This window comes from Scyliorhinus torazame, chromosome 6, assembly GCF_047496885.1.
Source record: "Scyliorhinus torazame isolate Kashiwa2021f chromosome 6, sScyTor2.1, whole genome shotgun sequence".
Taxonomy (NCBI): domain Eukaryota; kingdom Metazoa; phylum Chordata; class Chondrichthyes; order Carcharhiniformes; family Scyliorhinidae; genus Scyliorhinus; species Scyliorhinus torazame.
In genome coordinates, this window is record NC_092712.1 from 174644383 (window position 1) to 174667078 (window position 22696).

A 22696-nucleotide genomic window follows, 5' to 3' on the forward strand; every position below is an offset into this window, starting at 1 on the left:
TTGAACTGCATTGGATTCCTTAATTGGAATTAGTGGCAGGTGTCGATAGTAAGTTAAATTTTTTCCTTTTATTTAAGAACTGTTTAACTATTAATTGTAAAGATATTTCTTTAATAATATGGTTAATTCAATGTTTAAATTAAAGTTTGCTTTAACATAAAAGATACGTATTGGTCAGAGTCATCACTCCAGTGGTGAAGTATCCTTTCCTCACAGTTTTACAAATTAAAAATTGTTTGGGTTTCTCGTTCTGAAAACTAACAAAAATTGGGGTCTGGTATTCTAACACTTTGCAATAAATAACATGAATGAAAACAAAATACATGATCTATTTATGGATATCCTTTAATTATCCTTGCATTGTCTCTAAAAATATTGTTGTGCTCAAGCAAGACATTCAAATACTGGGAGCCCAACCATTATGTAAATGAAGGACATTTACAAACTGCAAGCAAATATTACATGATCATAAATCATGTAGTCTAGTGTCACATGATAAACCTGTGGTAATGTCGACAACCCTGGTTAAAATCTCCTAAATTATGCACTAAGACCATAAGACACAGGAGCAGAATAAGGCCACTCGGCCCATCGATTCTGCTCCGCCAGTCAATCATGCCTGATATTTTCTCATCCCCATTCTCCTGCTTTCACCCCATAACAAGAGTTTAAATTGATTTAAATTAAGCTAGAATTGTGCAGTTAAGGTTAACAAGGGCTGCCCCACCCACTCACATAGCTGGTTGGCAGTTAAGCATCAGTCACTTAAATCTACCTTTATCTAAAAGCAGGTGGAGGAGGGGAGTCAATTCAGGACAATTTAAAAAGAGCAACTTGTAAACTCACTCCCAGTGCGTTCTCCCAGTGAGCCAGAGAAGACACAGCCAGAGTGAGACAGAACCAAGAGTGAGTTTGGGAATTTGAATCTAGGTGGGAATTGAATCAAATCAGTAGGCCAGCTCCTTTTAAACTTCAGGAGTTTAAATTAATTTAAATTAAGCTAGAATTGTGGAGTGTAGGTTAACAAGGGCTGCCCCACCCAGTCACATAACTGGTTGGCAGTTAAGTGTCAGTCACTTAAATCTACCTTGATCTAAAAGCAGGTGGGGGAGGGGAGTCAATTCAGGACAATTTAAAAAGAGCAACTTGTAAACTCACTCCCAGTGAGTTCTCCCAGTGAGCCAGAGAAGACACAGCTAGAGTGACACAGAACCAAGAGTGAGTTTGGGAATTTGAATCTAGGTGGGAATTCGAAGCTTTGGGGGGTGGGGGGGGGGAGGAGGAGGTACTTTTTATCCCTGGCAAGTAGTGTTTCTGTTTTCTTTTTCTTTTCATTGGTATAAATATATTTTTTTTTCTTCGTTGTTTATTTATTTATTTATTTTTTGGGGAGGGGGGGGAATTGTAATTGTTGAAGTTAACCGAAGGTTTAAGACATGGCAGGAGATCTCAGACCGGTGTCATGCTCCTCGTGTGCGATGTGGGAGCTCAGGGACACGTCCACTGTCCCTGGCTCCTTCACGTGCAAGAAGTGTGTCCAGTTGCAGCTCCTGTTAGACCGCTTGACGGCTCTGGAGCTGCGGATGGACTCACTTTGGATGCTGAGGACGTCGTGGATAGCACGTTTAGCGAGTTGCTCACACCGCAGGTGAAAGGTACAGAGGGAGATAGAAAATGGGTGACCAAAAGACAGAGCAAGAGTAAGAAGGCAGTGCAGCTGTCCTCTGCGGTCATCTCCCTGCAAAACAGATATACTGCTTTGGATACTGTTGAGGGAGATGGCTCACCAGGGGAAGGCAGCAGCAGCCAGGTTCATGGCACCGTGGCTGGCTCTGCTGCGCAGCTGGGCAGGAAGAAGAATGGCAGGGCTATAGTGATAGGGGACTCAATTGTAAGGGAAATAGACAGGCGGTTCTGCGGACGCAATCCAGACTCCAGGATGGTATGTTGTCTCCCTGGTGCAAGGGTCAAGGATGTCTCGGAGCAGCTGCAGGACATTCTGGGGGGGGTGGTGAACAGCCAGCTGTCGTGGTGCACATAGGCACCAACGATACAGGTAAAAAACGGGACGAGGTCCTACAAGCTGAATTCAGGGAGTTAGGAGTTAAACTAAAAAGTAGGACCTCGAAGGTAGCAATCTCAGGATTGCTACCAGTGCCACGAGCTAGTCACAGTAGGAATGTCAGGATATATGGGATGAATGTGTGGCTCGAGAGATGGTGCAAGAGGGAGGGATTCAAATTCCTGGGGCATTGGAACCAGTTCTGGGGGAGGTGGGACCAGTACAAACCGGACGGTCTGCACCTGGGCAGGACTGGAACCGATGTCCTAGGGGGGGTGTTTGCTAGAGCTGTTGGGGAGAGTTTAAACTAATGTGGCAGGGGGATGGGAACCGATGCAGGAAGTTGGAAGGTAGTAAACCAGGGACAGAAACAAAAGGCAGTAAGGGGGAAAGTGTAAGGCAGAGAAGCCATAGTCAAAAATGAAAAAGGGCGACAGTACAAGGTACAGTGACTGAGGGGAGCTCAGTGAATAGGACCAGGAATACTAAAAGGAATAAAACGGGAAGTGAAAACATTAATGGTAAGCAACGCGGCAGGTTGTTACATGAAGATATGGGTTCAACGACAAGGAAAATTAGGAGAAAGTTTAAGAGGAAATACAACTTAGGAGAGGTTACTGATCGAGGTGTTAAGATTCAGAACAGAGATAAAAAAGCCAACATAAGTGTACTTTACCTGAATGCTCGTAGTATTCGGAATAAGGTAAATGAGTTGATGGCGCAAATCATTGTGAATGACTATCATTTAGTGGCCATTACTGAAACATGGTTAAAGGATGGTTACGACTGGGAGTTAAATATCCGAGGGTATCAAACTATTCGGAAGGTTAGAGTGGATGGTAAGGGAAGTGGTGTAGCTCTGTTATTTAAGGATGGCATCCGGGCAACAGTAAGGGATGACATCGGTGCTATGGAGGATAAGGTTGAATCCATTTGGGTGGAAATCAGGAATAGTAAGGCGAAAAAGTCACTGATAGGAGTAGTCTATAGGCCACCAAATATAACATTATGGTGGGGCAGGCAATAAACAAAGAAATAACTGATGCATGTAGAAATAGTCCAGCAGTTATCATGGGTCCTAGATCTGGTCCTGTGTAATGAGACAGGATTGATTCAGGATCTCATAGTTAGGGATCCTCTCGGAAGGAGCGATCACAATATGGTGGAATTTAAAATACAGATGGAGGGTGAGAAGGTAAAATCAAACACTAGTGTTTTGTGCTTAAACAAAGGAGATTACAATGGGATGAGAGAAGAACTAGCTAAGGTAGACTGGGAGCAAAGACTTTATGGTGAAACAGTTGAGGGACAGTGGAGAACCTTCCAAGCGATTTTTCACAGTGCTCAGCAAAGGTTTATACCAACAAAAAGGAAGGATGGTAGAAAGGGGAAAATCGACCGTGGATAGCTAAGAAAATAAGGGAGAGTATCAAATTGAAGGAAAAAGCATACAAAGAAGCAAAGATTAGTGGGAGACTAGAGGACTGGGAAATCTTTAGGGGACAACAGAAAGCTACTAAAAAAACTATAAAGCAGAGTAAGATAGATTATGAGAGTAAACTTGCTCAGAATATAAAAACAGATAGTAAAAGTTTCTACAAATATATAAAACAAAAAAGAGTGGCTAAGGTAAATATTGGTCCTTTAGAGGATGAGAAGGGAGATTTAATAATGGGAGATGAGGAAATGGCTGAGGAACTGAACAGGTTTTTTGGGTCGGTCTTCACAGTGGAAGACACAAAATACATGCCAGTGACTGATGGAAATGAGGCTATGACAGGTGAGGACCTTGAGAGGATTGTTATCACCAAGGAGGTAGTGATGGGCAAGCTAATGGGGCTAAAGGTAGACAAGTCTCCTGGCCCTGATAGAATGCATCCCAGAGTGCTAAATGAGATGGCTAGGGAAATTGCAAATGCACTAGTGATAATTTACCAAAATTCACTAGACTCTGCGGTGGTCCCGGCGGATTGGAAATTAGCAAACGTGACACCACTGTTTAAAAAAGGAGGTAGGCAGAAAGTGGGTAATTATAGGCCAGTGAGCTTAACTTCGGTAGTAGGGAAGATGCTGGAATCTATCATCAAGGAAGAAATAGCGAGGCATCTGGGTGGAAATTGTTCCATTGGGCAGACGCAGTATGGGTTCATAAAGGGCAGATCGTGCCTAACTAATTTCGTGGAATTTTTTGGGGACATTACCAATGCGGTAGATAACGGGGAGCCAATAGAACATAGAACATTACAGCGCAGTACAGGCCCTTCGGCCCTCGATGTTGCGCCGACCTGTGAAACCACTCTAAAGCCCATCTACACTATTCCCTTACCGTCCATATGTCTAACCAATGACCATTTGAATGCCCTTAGTGTTCGCGAGTCTACTACTGTTACAGGCAGGGCATTCCACGCCCTTACTACTCTCTGAGTAAAGAACCTACCTCTGACATCTGTCTTATATCTATCTCCCCTCAATTTAAAGCTATGTCCCCTCATGCTAGACATCACCATCCGAAAAAGACTCTCACTGTCCACCCTATCCAATCCTCTGATCATCTTGTATGCCTCAATTAAGTCACCTCTTAACCTTCTTCTTTCTAATGAAAACAGCCTCAAGTCCCTCAGCCTTTCCTCATAAGATCTTCCCTCCATACCAGGCAACATTCTGGTAAATCTCCTCTGCACCCTTTCCAATGCTTCCACATCCTTCCTATAATGCGGCGACCAGAATTGCACGTAATACTCCAAATGCGGCCGCACCAGAGTTTTCTCCAGCTGCAACTTGACTTCATGGCTCCGAAACTCAATCCCTCTACCAATAAAAGCTAACTCACCGTACGCCTTCTTAACAACCCTCTCAACCTGAGTGGCAACTCTCAGGGATCTATCTAAATGGCACCGAGATCTCTCTGCTCATCCACACTGCCAGGAATCTTACCATTAGCCCAGTACTCTGTCTTCCTGTTATTCCTTCCAAAATGAATCATCTCTCACTTTTCTGCATTAAACGCTATTTGCCACCTCTCAGCCCAGCACTGCAGCTTATCTATGTCCCTCTGTAACTTGTAACATCCTTCCGCACTGTCCACAACTCCACCGACTTTAGTGTCATCTGCAAATCTACTCACCCATCCTTCTACGCCCTCCTCCAGGTCATTTATAAAAATTACAAACAGCAGTGGCCCCAAAACAGATCCTTGTGGTACACCACTAGTAACTGGACTCCAGTCTGAACACTTCCCATCAACCACCACCCTTTGTCTTCTTCCAGCTAGCTAATTTCTGATCCAAACTGGTAAATCTCCCTGAATCCCATGTTTCCGTATTTTCTGCAGTAGCCTACCGTGGGGAACCTTATCAAACGCTTTACTGAAATCCATATACACCACATCAACTGCTTTACCCCCATCCACCTGTTTGGTCACCTTCTCAAAGAACTCAATAAGGTTTGTGAGGCACGACCTACCCTTCACAAAACCGTGTTGACTATGGCTAATCAAATTGTTCCTTTCCAGATGATTATACACCCTATCTCTTATAAACCTTTCCAAGATTTTGCCCACAACAGAAGTAAGACTCACTGGTCTATAGTTACCGGGGTTGTCTCTACTCCCCTTCTTGAGCAAGGGGACAACATTTGCTGTCCTCCAGTCTTCTGGCACTATACCTGTTGACAAAGATAACTTAAACATCCAAGCCAAAGGCTCAGCAATCTCCTCCCTAGCTTCCCAGAGAATCCTAGGATAAATCCCATCCGGCCCAGGGGACTTATCTATTTTCACACTTTCCAGAATTGTTAACACCTCTTTATGAACCTCAAGCCCTTCTAGTCTAGTAGCTTGAATCTCAGTATTCTCCTCGACAACATTGTCTTTTTCCTGTGTGAATACTGACGAAAAATATTCATTTAGCCCCTCTCCTATCTCCTCGGCCTCCAAGCACAACTTCCCACTACTGTCCTTGACTGGCCCTACTCTTACCCTAGTCATTCTTTTATTCCTGACATATCTATAGAAAGCTTTAGGGTTATCCTTGATCCTACCTGCCAAAGACTTCTCATGTCCCCTCCTGGCGCTTCTTAGCTCTCTCGTTAGGTGCTTCCTAGCTAACTTGTAACTCTCGAGCACCCAAACTGAACCTTCATGTCTCATCTTTACATAAGCCTCCTTCCTCCTCTTGACAAGTGTTTCGACCGCCTTAGTAAACCACGGTTCCCTTGCTCGACCACGTCCTCCCTGCCTGACAGGTAAATACTTATCAAGGACACGCAGTAGCTGTTCCTTGAACAAGCTCCACATTTCCATTGTGCCCATCCCCTGCAGCTTTCCTCTCCATCCGATGCATCCTAAGTCTTGCCTCATCGCATCATAATTGCCTTTCCCCCAGATATAACTCTTGCCATGTGGTATATACCTATCCCTTTCCATCACTAAAGTAAACGTAATCGAATTGTGGTCACTATCACCAAAGTGCTCACCTACCTCCAAATCTAACACCTGTCCTGGTTCATTACCCAGTACCAAATCCAATATGGCCTTGCCTCTCGTTGGACTCTCTGCATACTGTGTCAGGAAACCCTCCTGCACACATTGGACAAAAACGGACCCATCTAAAGTACTCGAACTATAGTGTTTCCAGTCAATATTTGGAAAGTTAAAGTCCCCCATAACAACTACCCTGTTGTTTTCGCTCCTATCCCGAATCATCTTTGCAATCCTTTCCTCTACATCTCTGGAACTTTTCGGAGGCCTCGAGAAATCCCCTAACAGGGTGACCTCTCCTTTCCTGTTTCTATCCTCAGCCCATACTACCTCAGTAGACGAGTCCTCATCAAACGTCCTTTCTTCCACCGTAATACTGTCCTTGACTAACAATGCCACCCCTCCCCCTTTTTTACCACCTTCCCTGAGCTTACTGAAATATCTAAATCCCGGCACCTGCAACAACCATTCCTGTCCCTGCTCTATCCATGTCTCCGAAATGGCCACAACATCGAAGTCACAGGTACCAACCCATGCCGCAGGTTCACCCACCTTATTCCGGATACTCCTGGCATTGAAGAAGACACACTTTAAACCACCTTCCTGCCTGCCGGTACACTCCTGCAACTTTAAAACCTTACTCATGACCTCACTACTCTCAACCTCCTGTATACTGGAACTACAATTCAGCTTCCCAAGCCCCTGCTGAACTAGTTTAAACCCTCCCGAAGAGCATTAGCAAATTTCCCCCCCAGGATATTGGTACCCCTCTGGGCCAGGTGTAGACCATCCCGTTTGTAGAGTTCCCACCGACCCCAGAATGAACCCCAATTATCCAGAAATCTGAACCCCTCCCTCCTGCACCATCCCTGTAGCCACGTGTTCAACTCATCTCTTTCCCTATTCCTCGTCTCGTTATCACGTGGCACAGGTAACAACCCAGAGATAATAACTTTGTTTGTCCCAGATCTAAGTTTCCACCCTAGCTCCCTGAATTCCTGCCTTACATCCCTATCCCTTTTCCTACCTATGTCGTTGGTACCTATGTGGACCACGACTTGGGGCTGCTCCCCCTCCTTAAGGATCCCGAAAACACGATCCGAGACATCACGCACCCTGGCACCTGGGAGGCAACACACCAACCACGAGTCTCTCTCGTTCCCACAGAATCTCCTATCTATCCCCCTAACTATGGAGTCTCCAATGACTAATGCTCTACTCCTCTCCCCCCTTCCCTTCTGAGCAACAGGGACAGACTCTGTGCCAGAGACCTGCACCCCATGGCTTACCCCTGGTAAGTCCCCCCCCTCCCCCCCCCAACAGTATCCAATGGATGTGATATATCTGTATTTCCAGAAAGCCTTTGACAAGGTGCCACACAAAAGGTTGCTGCATAAGATAAAGATGCATGGCATTAAGGAGAAAATAGTAGCATGGATAGAGGATTGGTTAATTAATAGAAAGCAAAGAGTGGGGATTAATGGGTGTTTCTCTGGTTGGCAATCAGTAGCTAGTGGTGTCCCTCAGGGATCAGTGTTGGGCCCACAATTGGTCACAATTTACATAGATGATTTGGAGTTGGGGACCAAGGGCAATGTGTCCAAGTTTGCAGACGACACTAAGATGTGGTAAAGCAACAAGTGCAGAGGATACTGGAAGTCTGCAGAGGGATTTGGATAGGCTAAGTGAATGGGCTAGGGTCTGGCAGATGGAATACAATGTTGACAAATGTGAGGTTATCCATTTTGGTAGGAATAACAGCAAAAGGGATTATTATTTAAATGATAAAATATTAAACATGCTGCTGTGCAGAGAGACCTGGGTGTGCTAGTACATGAGTCGCAAAAAGTTGGTTTACAGGTGCAACAGGTGATTAAGAAGGCAAATGGAATGTTGTCCTTCATTGCCATAGGGATGGAGTTTAAGACTAGGGAGGTTATGCTGCAATTGTATAAGGTGTTAGTGAGGCCACACCTGGAGTATTGTGTTCAGTTTTGGTTTCCTTACTTGAGAAAGGACGTACTGGCACTGGAGGGTGTGCAGAGGAGATTCACTAGGTTAATCCCAGAGCTGAACGGGTTGGATTACGAGGAGAGGTTGAGTAGACTGGGACTGTACTCGTTGGAATTTAGAAAGATGAGGGGGGATCTTATAGAAACATATAAAACTATGAAGGGAATAGATAGGATAGATGCGGGCAGGTTGTTTCCACTGGCGGGTGAAAGCAGAACTAGGGGGCATAGCCTCAAAATAAGGGGAAGTTGATTTAGGACTGAGTTTAGGAGGAACTTCTTCACCCAAAGGGTTGTGAATCTATGGAATTCCTTGCCCAGTGAAGCAGTAGAGGCTCCTTCATTAAATGTTTTTAAGATAAAGATAGATAGTTTTTTGAAGAATAAAGGGATTAAGGGTTATGGTGTTCGGGCTGGAAAGTGGAGCTGTCCACAAAAGATCAGTCATGATGTCACTGAATGGTGGAGCAGGCTCGAGGGGCCAGGTGGCCTACTCCTGCTCCTAGTTCTTATGTTCTTATAACCCCTGATTCCCTTATTAATCAAGAACCTATCTATCTCTGTCTTAAAGACACTCAGTGAAATGGCCTACACAGCCTTCTGCAGCAAAGAGTTCCACAGATTCACCACCCTCTGGCTGAAGAAATTCCCCCTCATCTCTGTTTTAAAGGATCGTCCCTTTAGTCTGAGATGGTGTCCTCTGGTTCTAGCTTTTCCTACAAGTGGAAACATCCTCTCTACGTCCACTCTATCCAGGCCTCGCAGCATCTTGTATGTTTCAATAAGACCCCCTCTCATCATTCGAACCTCCAACGAGTACAGACCCAGATTCCTCAAACGTTCCTCATATGACAAGTTCTTCATTCCAGGGATCATTCTTGTATACCTACTCTGGACCTTTCCAAGGCCAGCACATCCTTCCTTAGATACGGGGCCCAAAACTGCTCACAATACTCCAAATGGGGTCTGACCAGAGCCTTAAGCAGCCTCAGAAGTGCATCCCTGGTCTTGTTTGTAGCCCTCTTGACATGAATGCTAACATTGCTTTTGCCTTCTTAACTGCCGACTGAACCTGCATATTAACTTTAAGAGAACCGTGAACATGGACTCCCAAGTCCCTTTGTGCTTCTGTTTTCCAAAGCATTTCCCCATTTAGAAAAATAGTCTATGCCTAAATTCCTCCTTCCAAAGTGCATAACCTCACACTTCTCCACATTGTATTTCATTTGCCACATTGCCCACTCTCCTAGCTTGTCCAAGTCCTTCTGCAGCCCCCTTGCTTCCTCAATACTACCTGTCCCTCTACAGATCTTTATATCATCTGCAAACCCAGCAACAGTGCCTTCAGTTCCTTCTTCCAGATCATTAATGTATATTGTGAAAAGTTGTGGTCCCAGCAGAGACCCTGAGACACAGCACTCATCACCGGCTGCCACCCTGAAAAAGACCCCTTTATCCCCACTCTCTGCCAGTCAGCCAATCCTCTATCCATGCCAGGATCTTATCCTTAACACCATAGGCTTTTAACATATTTAACAGTCTCCTATGCGGCACCTTGTCAAAGGCCTTCTGGAGATCTAAATAAATCATGGCCACTGCTTCTTCTTTGTCTTAACTTCCTTGTTACCTCCTCAAAGAACTCTAACAGATTTGTCAGACACGACTGCCCTTTGACAAAGCCATGCTGACTCAGTCCTATTTTATCATGCACTTCCAAGTACTTCGCGATCTCATCTTTAATAACAGACTCTTAACATCTTACCGATGACCGAAGTCAGGCTAACCGGCCTATAATTTCCCGTCTTCTGCCTCCCTCAGCTTCTTAAACAATGGTGTTACATTAGCCACCTTCCAGTCCTCTGGGACACTTCCTGCCTCCAGTAATTCCTGAAAGATCATCACCAATGCCGCCACAATTTCCTCAGCTATCTCTTTTAGGACCCTGGGGTGTAGTCCATCGGGTCCAGGTGACTTATCCACCTTCAGACCTTTTAGTTTCCCCATAACCTTCACCTTAATAATGGTCACTGCACTCACCTCTGCCCCCTGGTTCTCCTGGAGGTCTGGTATCCCACTGGTGTCTTCCACCGTGAAGACTGATGCACAGTAGCTATTCAGTTCATCTGTCATTTCTTTGTTTCCTATTATTCTCCAGCCACATTTTTCCAGAGGTCCAATGTCTATTTTTGCCTCTCTCTTACCGTTTATATATTGAAAAAATCTCTTCCTATCTTCCTTCATATTACTAGCTTGCTTGCACTCATACTTCATCTTCTCCCCCCTTATTGCTTTTTTAGTTGTCCTCTGCCCGCTTTTAAAGGCTTCCCAATCGTCTGGTTTCCCACTAATGCTCGCCACTTTGTATGCTTTTTCTTTAGCCTTTATGCTGTCCTTGACATCCCTCGTCAGCCATGGATGCCTTGTCCTCCCCTTAGCATGTTTCCTCCTCCTTGCGATGAATTTCTGTTGTGCCTCCCTAATAACCCCCCAAAACTCCTGCCATTGCTGTTCCACTGTCTTCCCTGTGAGGCTCCTTTTCCAATCAACTCTGGCCAGCTGCTCCCTCATGTCTTTGCAGTTACCCTTATTTAATTGTAATACCGTTACATCTGATTGCAGCTTTTCCCTCTCAATCTGCAGGGTAAATTCTATCATATTGTGGTCACTGCTCCCTAAGGGTTCCTTCACCTTATGTTCCCTAATCAAGTCTGAGGGGACTAAGTAAGGAGGGGACCAAACAATCCATCGCATACTTGATTTCTGTCCATGTTAAAAATCAGGGATCTAGACTTCTTTCCAAATTATTTCACGAGAGAAGTACCCCACTTCAATCCACCACCACGCCTTGCAATATGTAATACAATGTCCTCTGGTGGACCTACACAATCTTGATGGACTCCCAAGAGATGTGCAAGTCATTATCTGATATTGCTGCTGATGCCATCCTCCAGAATCTGGAGAGCTGCACAGCAATTTTAAAATTCTTCTGCGTTTGGACATAAACTATTGAGCATATTCTAATTTGCAAAATTCCCTCACAATTGGATTTTCCCTTCAAAAGAAACCGCTATCTATGAATAGATAATGTATTGATAAATTCAGGATTTGTTTCACGAGTTTAATTTTATATGTTTCATATTATAAATATTACTTGTAATGTTATCATTAAAGTGGCTGAAAAAATAAATGGCCTTTGGTAGCTTTGACTGCATTAAGCATATCAGTTTTTCAGAAAAGTGGAACCATTTCTGTGACATAAGATCATCAATGCTTTTAATTATGTAACTCGCAAATGGTTTGTATTATGGCCCATGGTGAGTTCATGGATTTAGGCTTTGTAGGTGTATGTATCATGAAGATATATTACACAAGATGATCACAAGAGTTGGGAGAAGAGAGTGCAGAAACTAAGTCCACAGAACTACCTCACATTGAGCCTATAATAACAATTTACATAGCTAGGCTGAATGGGAAATTTGACTTCAGCTTTTACAATTCTAAATGTTGTCAAACATGACCAACAATCGTGGCAATAGGAAGTAAAGTTTGTGGTCAAGAAATGAGCACATTACGCAATACTGTAAAGATAAATTTAAAGTTATTGAGAATTATTTTTTTAATAGTACTGACTAGGTTCTTAAGATTTAAGAACAACAGTAGAATTGTGAAATGCAGATTGTTTGATTTCATACTATATTTAATTGAAATTAATTATTTTGACAGAATGTAGGTAAATATACTAAAGTGAGATATTTAAGCAGAACTCCAGTATACATTTGTTTTGCATTTATTTTGGAGACTAAACTGTATCATCTAAAATCATTATTTGTGTGCTGGGGAGGGAAGAGCAGAAGAGAGAAATGTTCATCCATCTAAACTTTGATATTCTTATGTTGGCATGTTGGAAAGGAATGCATTCTGCTTATCACAGTAATATAAGCTACCTCATTGATAATGCTGTCTATAAACTGGCCCCATTTTATCTTTAAGGTAGACAGCAGATAATATAAAATTGCTTCTCTAAAAAGTTTAAATTTAGAATATTCATTCTGTTGAAACCATACTTCAATATATCCCACAATATTAAGAATCACTGATGTGTGTAAATATACTGCATAGAAATTTGATGATGTAATTTCAAATAGGAAGATGTACAAGATGGAGCATTACACTGTAATGCATGAAAAGGTTGCTGTCACTTCATTACCTTCTCTGATTTAACAATCCTTTTTTTTTACAAGCTTGGAATATTGAGAGTGTCAAGAGTAGGCTACTTTTAGAGTTAATTTCACTGGGGAGCAGTGAGTATACCAGCGCTTTTTCATATAACAGGCAATAACCTGGCTTTAGTAATTTGGATAAACTGGCACAACTGAATGAAATAGCCTCACAAGTACCAAATGTCAACAGCAATGAAAGGGCATTCTTTCCCTATCAGAGGTTATTATTATTTACTAACATAGAGCAATGGTTTATTTTGCAGGGAGGCATATTTTCCTGTAAATATACTACTTTACTTGCTGTGTATTAAATATTATGAATGTTCAAAACCGTTCGCTCACTTCAATGGAAGATATGAATGGCTGGATTTTCTGATCAGTGTCATTTTAACTGTTAGTAATTCATTTTTTACTACTGTTAAAAATGCTGATTGGAAGATCTACATTTTTCCCTTCTTTTGCAAGGGGAATTATTATATTAAAAAAACTCAGATCCTGACCACATTGCAGCCTTGGTTCAAACAAAAGAGCAGAACTCCAGAGGTGAGGTGAGACTGCCCTTGACATCAAGGCAGTATTTGACAAAGTATAGCATCAAGGAGCCCTTACAAAACTGGAGTCAGTAGGAATCAGGGTGGAAAACCCTCCACTGGTTGGAATCTGACATAATTATAAAATGCTTAAAGACATTATACAAAAAGCAGTTAGATATATTAAAGATATATTAGTTATATATTAATATAACTAATATATAAGATATATTAATTATTTCAACTGTTAAAATGATGTATGTATCCGACATAAGTCACAGATTTTTTCATTCTTTTCTTCAGGAGGGTATTGTTAAAGAGTTAGTTGGTTTTAATTAGATTTCAGATTGATGTGGAATGATCCAATAATCAAAGTTCCTGCTACTTCGGTCATCTGCCCTTAACAAATAGCTGTGCACAATTAGTTTGTTTGACAATACCCTGGATAATATGAACTCTTTTCTGTACTCCATAGCATACAATGGCAATGGCAAAAGGACAGTATGAAGTAAAATAAGAGAATGGTATGGTGAACATGAGAAATGGTTAGTTGCTTGTAGTAGCATTTTAAGTCAGTTTGGCAAGATTATTGATTAGAGTACCACACCGATCAGTGCAGGGACACAGGAAGATAGGAATTAGAAGCAGAAGTTGTCAATTCAGCCCTTCGAGCCTGTTCCACTATTCAATCAGATCATGACTGATCTCTTCCTCGATTCAAATCCACCTCTTGCCTGTTCCCCATATCCCTTTAACCATGTTTTATCAAAAATATATCTATCTCCTTCTTGAAACCATTTAATGATTCAGACTCCACCACACTATGGCAGCGAGTTCCACAGGTTCAACACCCACTGCAAGAAGTAGTTCTGTCTCATCATCTGAGTTTTAAATCTACTCCTTCTCAACCTATAGCTATGACCTCTCGTTCTAGATTGCCCCAAAACGGGAAACATTTAGTCAACGCTTACTTTATCAATCCCTCTTAGTATTTTATATAGCCTGATCAGATCTCCTCTCATTCTTCTTAACTCCAGCGGGTACAAGCCCAAACTGTTTAATATGTCCTCATACGTCAACCCTTTCATCCCCAGAATCAATCTGGTAAACCTCCTCTGAACTGCCTCCAATGCCACCACATCCTTCTTCAAATAAGGAGACCAAAACTGGACACTACTCCAGATGTAGTTTCACCAACACCCTATACAATTGCAACAACACTTCTCTACTTTTATACTCCAGTCCTTTTGCAAATTCACGAAAATTCCATTTGCCTTTTTTATTAGATGCTGTGCCCACATACTGACTTGATCCGATTCATGAACAAAGGCATCCAGATCCCTCTGCCCAGATGCATTTTGAATCTGCTTTCCATTTAGATAATTAGCCTTTCTATGTTTCCGCCAAAATGGATAACCTCACACTTATCCAATTAAACTGCCAAATTTTGGCCCGTTCTCCTAGCCTATCTATATCTGTCTGAAAACTCTTTATTTCCTCTTCACTGCCTTCTTTCCCACCTATTTTAGTATCATCCGCAAATTTTGCTATGTTACATTCTGTCCCTGCTTACAGATCATTTATATAGATTGTAAACAGTTGAGGGTGCGAGGACTGACCCATGCGGCACCCCGTTAGTTACAGTTCACCAGCCAGAGAAGGGTCTATTTATTCCGATTGTCTGCTTTCTGTCAATCAGCTAACCCTCGATCCAATCTAGTACTCTACGCGCAATCCTCTGCAATCTCACCTTCTGGATCAGTCTTTCATGTGACACCTTATCACAACTTCCCTTCATAAAACCATGCTGACAATGGTGGATTGAGCTTTGTCTTTCCAAATGTTCAATCATTTCCTCCTTCATTGTTTCCAGCAACCTCCCCACCACAGAGGTCATGCTAACCAGTCTATAGTTTTCTACTTTTTGCCTCTCGCCCTTTTTGAATGGAGGTGTCACATTAGCGTGTTTCCAATCCACCGACCTTTCCAGAATCCATGGATTTTTAAAATATCATAACCAATGCATCCACTATCTTTTCTGCCACCTCCTTTAATACCGTACAGTGCAGGCCATCAGGTTCCGCAGACCAATCTGCCTTTAATCCCATTAGTTTATTCAATACTTTCTCCCTACTGATGGCTATTGCACCAAGTTACTCTGAATTAACTGCAGTTTATGGAAAATGTTTATTATCCTCTACTGTGAAGACAGACAAAATATAGGTTCAGTGCCTCCTCCATCTCTGTGTTCCCCATTATTGCCTCCCTAGTCGTCCTCTAAAGGGCCAACATTTACTTAAGCTATTCTCTTCCTCTTCGGTCGCACAGTGGTTAACATTGTTGCTTCACAGTGCCAGGGTACCGACTCGATTCCTGCTTGCATCACTGTCTGTCTGGATTCTGCACGGCCTCCCGGTATCTTCGTGGGTTTCCTTTGGTTTCCTCCTACAAGACGTGCTTGTTAGATGAATTGGACATTCTGAATTCTCCCTCTGTGTACCCGAACAGGCACCTTGTATGGCGACTAGGAGATTTTTTACAGTAACTTCATTGCAGTGTTAATGTAAGATTACTTGTGACAATAATAAAGATTCTTATTTTATTATTATATACTTATAGATGCTTTTGGTATCCGTCTTTATGTTTACTGCTAGTTACCTTTCGTAGTTCATCTTGGCTCTTTTGATTTTATTTTTAGTAGGGACATCAACTACTTACCATTTACATGAATGATTTGGATGAAGGGATGAAATATGTAGTTGTTAAACTTGTTGAAAACCTAAAGATGGGTAGGAAAGTAAGTTTTGAAGAGGACTTAAGCCTGCAAAGGGACATAGATAGGTTAAGTGAGTGGCCAAAACTTTGGCAGATGGAGTACAATGTGGGAAAATGTAAAATTGTCCACATTGGCAGGAAAAATAGAAAACAGCATACTATCTAAACCGAGAGAGATTGAAGAAATCTTGAGGTATAGAGAGATCTGAGTGTACTGATGCATGAATCAGGAAAAGTTAGTTAGCTAAAGCAAGTAATTAGGAAGGCAAATGGAATGTTGTCATTTATTGCAAGGGGAACGAAAAATAAAAGTAGGGATGTTTTGCTACAGTTGTACAAAGCATTGGTGCAATCACTTCTAGAACACTAGAATAAGGAGTTTTGGTCTCCTTATTTAAGAACAGGCATAGTTTCATTCGCTGAATTTTCACTTGACTGATTCCTGAGCTGAGGGGGTTTATCTTATAAGGGTAGGTTGGGCTCACATCCATTGGAGTTTAAAAGAATGAGAGGTGGTCACATTGAAACATGTAAGAAGTGTTGCAACACCAGGTTAAAGTCCAACAGGTTTGTTTCGAATCACTAGCTTTCGGAGCATAGCTCCTTCCTCAGGTTCTTTACCCGAGGAAGGAGCTGTGCTCCGAAAGCTAGTGATTCGAAACAAACCTGTTGGACTTTAATCTGTTGTTGTTAGACTTCTTACTGTGCTCACCCCAGTCCAATGCCAGCATCTCCACATCATATTGAAACATATATGATCCTGAGGGGGCTTGACATAGAGTGGATGCTGAAAGGATGTTTCCCCTTGTGACAAGCCCAGAACCAGGGCATATATATATATTTTTTTAAAGGGTGTCCCATTTAAGGCTGAAATGAGTAGAATTATTTTTATGAGGGTTGTAAGATTGTGGAACTTTCTTTCCCAGGGAGTGATCGAGGCAGGATCATTGAATATTTTTAAGGCAGCAGTAGATAGATGATATTCTTTTTTGTCAGAAGTAGGCTTACATTAACACTGCAATGAAGTTACTGTGAAAATCCCCTAGTCGCCACATTCCGGCACCTGTTCGGGTACACGGAGAATTCAGAATGTCCAAATTACCTAACAGCATGTCTTTCGGGACTTGTGGGAGGAAACCGGAGCGGCCGGAGGAAACCCACGCATTCAGCCAAGAAGTGCTGTGAGTCTAATATAAAAACAAAAAATGCTGGAAATATTCAGCAAGTCAAACCGTATCTTTGGAGAGAGAGAGACACAGGTCAATTTCAGGTTAATGATCTTCAGAACTAGCGCATGGTCATCCACCAGAAATATTGGCTACTTCTTTACAGTTGTCTGACCTACTAAGTAGTTCCAGAATTGATTTGAGGTTTATTGAAGATGAGGTAGTTATCTACAAACTCAATTTTTAAGATATTATATGACTCATGCGCTTTATCTTGCAGAGATGATCTCATTGACGAGTCTGGGGTCAGGGTTGCAGGAAGGGGCTGTCAAAAGTTTTATAAGTCTGTTATTTTTCTGTCTCCACTCGCAAGATCTTGATTGCGAAACCAACTGGACAAGAAGTTGATGGTCGAATTCAAACTTTATTTCTTAATCATAGAATTTACAGTGCAGAAGGAGGCCATTCGGCCCATCTTGTCTGTACTGGCCCTTGGAAAGAGCACCCTACCTAAGCCCATACCTCCACCCTAACCCCACATCTCCACCCTAACCCCACACCTCCACCCTATCCCCGTAACTCCACCTAACCTTTTTTCGACACTGAGGGCAATTTAGCATAGCCTATCCACCTAACCTGCACATCTTTGGACTCTGGGGTAAACCGGAGCACCCGGAGGAAACCCACGCAGACACGGGCAGAACGTGCAGACTCTGCACAGACAGTGCACTAGTAAGGAATCGAACCTCAGGACCCTGGAGCTGTGAAGCAACTGTGTTAGCCACTGCTACCATGCTGCCCTGTATAGATTTGATTTGCTGGATCATAAAACTAATTTTATCGTAAAATTCTCCTGTTTAGATGTGATGAATGCAGACTCTGTTACCACTTTGGTTGCCTTGACCCACCACTGAAGAAGTCCCCAAAACAGACAGGCTATGGTTGGATCTGTCAGGAGTGTGACTCTACGTCTTCAAAAGTAAGAGTAAATCTTTGTTACCTTGGAATTCAACTCACTGCAAGATTTCCAAAGACAGCGTGTGGAAATTAACTGTCCACAGTAGTTTTGATATCCAGCAATCTTAGTCTTAGAATGCTTAAGTATACTAATCAGTTCTGGAGAGAATCAAAAATGATATTGAATTTCTGTCAGCATTTAACATGGAATAGACTGTTGCATAGTATTTGTAGAAATGCCCCGTTTGTTTTTTGCTTCAGGTTTGTTCTGGAGACTAATTCTGCATTGTTGTGAATTGGATAGATATTTTAAACACGGTAGTTCTTAATGTTTGACCTTGAAATATTAAGATTTTGTTTTAAATCAGCTGTTTCAGTGCGTTAAACGTTAATTGGATTATTTGATTTGTTTTAATCTTCTTATTTAATACAGTACTGAATATTTATTTCACAAAATGATATTCAAAGAGAGAAGGTAAGATTTGTTCAGTTCCAAAGAAGATATTTTTAATGTATTTCTGCACTGAGTCAGCATTCCCACAGTGAATAAGACCGTGAAACTACGGCAAGCTCTACTGGACAGGTTATTAAAACCTGATGACCTTCACAGGCTATTACTAGTTGAATACTGCTGTGTTGAAATTGTTTGTTTGATCAAGAAGAAGAGCTTTTTCCAGACAAGCTACCGTGCACCTTAGAAAGAACATGACCCTTTAACGAATCAGCCTTGACAGTTGGAGGGCATTTATGTCTGTAGAATCTGTGTGCGCAAAGACAAGTAACCTGCAAAAGGTTTCCATAAGAGGTCAATAAAACATTGTAAAACAATCAAATTTTAGACTCGTTCTGATTTATTGTGCTATTTACTCAGTTTTTACCTGGCTAATATGGACCTTACAAAAAATGAAAATCTTTCTCATTTCTCTTTTTTTCACCTTACCAAGGCAGGGATCCAAATGAGGAATGTTGGGTCTATCACCTAATTTGTAATCAACGTAATTCTTCAGCTTGTTGCACTAAACAGCTTTTGTGTGACAAGTTACCGAGCTGAGTATTATTGTTTGGTGTTGGCATCACTTTGAAAAGTTCAATCTGAGCAAATCACCATAGTGACCTCTGACTGAAAGATATTTCAAAAGCTTTGCTGGTGTATTGCCCAAAATGATAGTACACATACCAGCTTTTCCAACGGCTAATACTGCCATGGCTGAGTGGACCTCAGCAGCAATATTTTAAAATAGCTTGTTGAAAAACAATTAAGAATAAAGTATTCATGGTCAGTTATTTTTGTATTTATTGCACACACAAATTAATATGCTATTCAACACTAGATCCAACAAGTCAAATGGTAGACATGATGCGGTCCCTGATGGAAATAGTGTTGAGAACATTGACCTGTACAACAGCCAGTATAATGCAGTTAATGTCAATAGAAATATTTGTTTTTCTGAAATGATTCTAATTAATTTACACACATTGACAATTCTGGAAGAAGCATATTTGCAACTGTTACTGAGGACTCTATTAGTAGGCTAAGCTAATTTCTTCATTGCAATTATGTGTTCAGAGTCTGGAATGAGATCTAAACCTTACAAATGAACACTGCATCCATTTTCTTTTTACTTCAGGCCAAGGGAATTTTTTTTGTTATTAAAAGACAAAACCTTGTAACATACTGATAGGGTTTTAATTTGAAAACTGGTTCTATTTTCATTTAAAGGTAACAAATTTACACTTTGTATAATAAACAGTTGTGTTGCTACTCAAACCAATGTGCAGGAACTGATGAAGAGTTAATACAATATATTCAAATCAGCCAAGTTGTGATAAACACATTTTTAAAAAATCAGATGAATAGAAAAGTGATATCCAAACTGACTCTGCAAAAACAAGGACTGAATTGACTTTGACTTGAATGATTGAAAATTACAGAAAAGGGCATTGACTTTGAAGTGATTTTCTACTTCCATTTGGCCTGTATCTAGACCTGAAAGTGTAATATTGTTCCAATGCTTGAAGCAATCGAAACAGATCTGGCAGAGGGTGCCAATACTAGTGTATTGCAATTTGTTATAACACTGCATGGGACTCATCCAGCTGGAGGTGATTGTTCCCTAGTGCTGATTAGGTTGTGAGTTAACCAGCACTAGAATAACAAGTCAGCTGCTGCAGCAGCTGACAGAAAGGACTGAGGACCCTGAGATGTGTAACCAGGTCCTCTGTAAATGCTGCTGTTATGCCGAATAAATGTCTTTCTTATGAACTCTCCTGACTCCTCTTTGCTGTTTACTTCATTGGCGACAAGGATGCAATTGGAGCTGTTGGCCACCTTCAATGTTGTTTTTTAAGAGTGTGGACTGAGGAATGGACTTGTTTCTGCAAGGGCTATTTTGGGAGTCTGTATTGGAATGGCACGTGAGCGCCGGGCCGAGGATTGATGCCGGCTTGTGGACCATGTGTGCTGGGAAAGTTCTGGGGTCTGCTGCATCCGGTAGTACCTGAGGCGATGTCATCAGGGTAACATCTGGTGATGGTAGCACAACATTTTCATCTATTTTCCGTTTGTGGCCTTTTTGCGATGCCGGCTTGCTGTGGCAGAATGGTTTACTGGGGAGTCCTTATTGGAAATGGCCGCCGCCCTTTTGGACTTTCATTAGGGTTTGTGAGTGCGGCGTTGATTTTGAAGGACTCTTCCATGATGGTTGGGACTACGAGATGACCTACAGTGGTATTTTACATGGGTACTGATGTTGCTGCCTACAGACACTTTTAGGGTGAGTGGACCCTATTTTTTTTTTGGTGATGTGCCTGATTGCATCGGTACTTTATCAATTCTGGGGCATCAGCTCCCTGGGTGTTCGATGGGCAGTTAATTTGCCTTTTTTTTCAGTACGCTGAGGCGAGCATTTTTTGGGATGTAATTTTGGACGTTGTCTGAAGTTCCACCCGCCCCCGCCAAGAAAAAACCTGGTCCGCTTGTGCCTGAAAGTTACACGGTGCCAGTAAGGCCTTGGATCGATGGATCATACACTATGCTGCGCACTGTCCCAGGTTCGGCTGTCAGCGGCTTCGCCTTTTGTGTGGTTAGTGGTGGTGTTGAGCCAGATGTAATGTTCAGAGGGGTGTACCGGTCAGCCCTGTTGCCACGTTTTGTGGTGCCTTGTTGGGCCCGAAACGCTTTTTTTTTGGTTGTCGTCTGGCCATTGCAGTTTTGTTGTGCCGCTTTTTTGTCCTATATGTTCACCTAAATTTCTTTTTTGGCCTCTCCTCTATGGTTTTCTTTGTGAGTTTTCAGTTTTTGGAGGGGGGGGGGTGGCGGTTATAACATCCATCCAGCTGGAGATGATTGATCCCTAGTGCTGATTAGATTGTGAGTTAACCAGCACTGGTATAATAGGCCAGCTGCTGTAGCAGCTGACAGAAAGGACTGAGGACCCTGAGATGTGTAACCGGGTCCTGTGTAAATGCTGCTGTTATGCTAAATAAATGTCTTTTGTATGACTGTTCGGACTCCCCTTTGCTGTTTACTTCACAATATGTGTTCAAGCTAGTGTACCATTTATTGGTATTGTTTTGGCAAAGTGCTGGGAGTTGTTATCTGGTATCCTGAGGGGGTGAAAATGCAAGAGCACTGAAGGAAAATCAGTCATGCTCTCCTTGCAAGCACAGAACAGGTGATTTTCCATTTGTAAAGTTACATGCGAGAGATAGAGAGGGTAGATTTCAGTGTGTAAAGTGACAATGGGTGAGAGGCAAGACAGTAGGATCTGTAGAATAAAGGAAATAATCTTGAGTTACCTGCCAATCACCTGAGACCTTGGTTGTAATGATGTCAAGTGGACATGAACGTGAGAGTTCCAAATCAATATAGAGGGAGAAATTGAGGGAGATAGGGATGTCAGCAAAGACTGTATGGGGTACAGTGAAGAATGAATTTTATTGGATGATTAAATTGCTGAGATGAGGAGTAATTTGGTGCCGAAACTGAGGGAGAATTAAAGGGACATTTCAGTGAGCAAAGCAGCTGGGAAATTGGCAAATGGCTGATGAATGGAACCTTGAAAGAGAGAAGAAAAAAGTGGTCTGAGGACATAGGTAGGGTTACCAACTCTCCAGGATTGGCTTGGAGTTTCCAGGAATTGAAGATCAATCTCCAGGAGACTGCTGTGTGCAATCGTGAAGCAAAATCGGCAGGACATTCCTCTTTACTGTTTAAAAAAAAAAACAATGGTAGTTTTAAGGGATTTATATTAGAATTGGTAAACAATAGAAATAAGGTACAAGTCTTAACTGTGTTTAATTTAATGTTTCTGTACCTGGAAGGGTAAAACCTACAGTTACATCAGTAATAGTGAACCTAAACTAGTGAGTGGGCTTCATGAGTGGGCCCTCCATCATGTCCGTGGGCCGCATGAGTGAAATTGGGCATTTGCATTAACCACAACTCCATGAATAAGATTAAATACATTTAATTCACGCCAAATATTTCATAAACAG

At 42.0% G+C, this 22696-nt stretch overlaps 1 protein-coding gene across 3 annotated transcripts in view; it reads left to right on the forward strand.

Moving 5' to 3' along the window:
• Nucleotides 1–22696, forward strand: part of phf14 (PHD finger protein 14) — a 362139-nt gene that overhangs the window by 277490 nt on the left and 61953 nt on the right. For 2 of the 3 annotated variants that reach the window (XM_072509115.1, XM_072509116.1), the window contains exon 17: nt 18104–18221. The exons of the other annotated variant lie outside the window; for it this stretch is intronic. In XM_072509115.1, coding sequence (XP_072365216.1) covers nt 18104–18221 — 118 coding nt within the window. The remainder of the gene's footprint in view (nt 1–18103; nt 18222–22696) is intronic. 3 annotated transcript variants of the gene reach the window in all.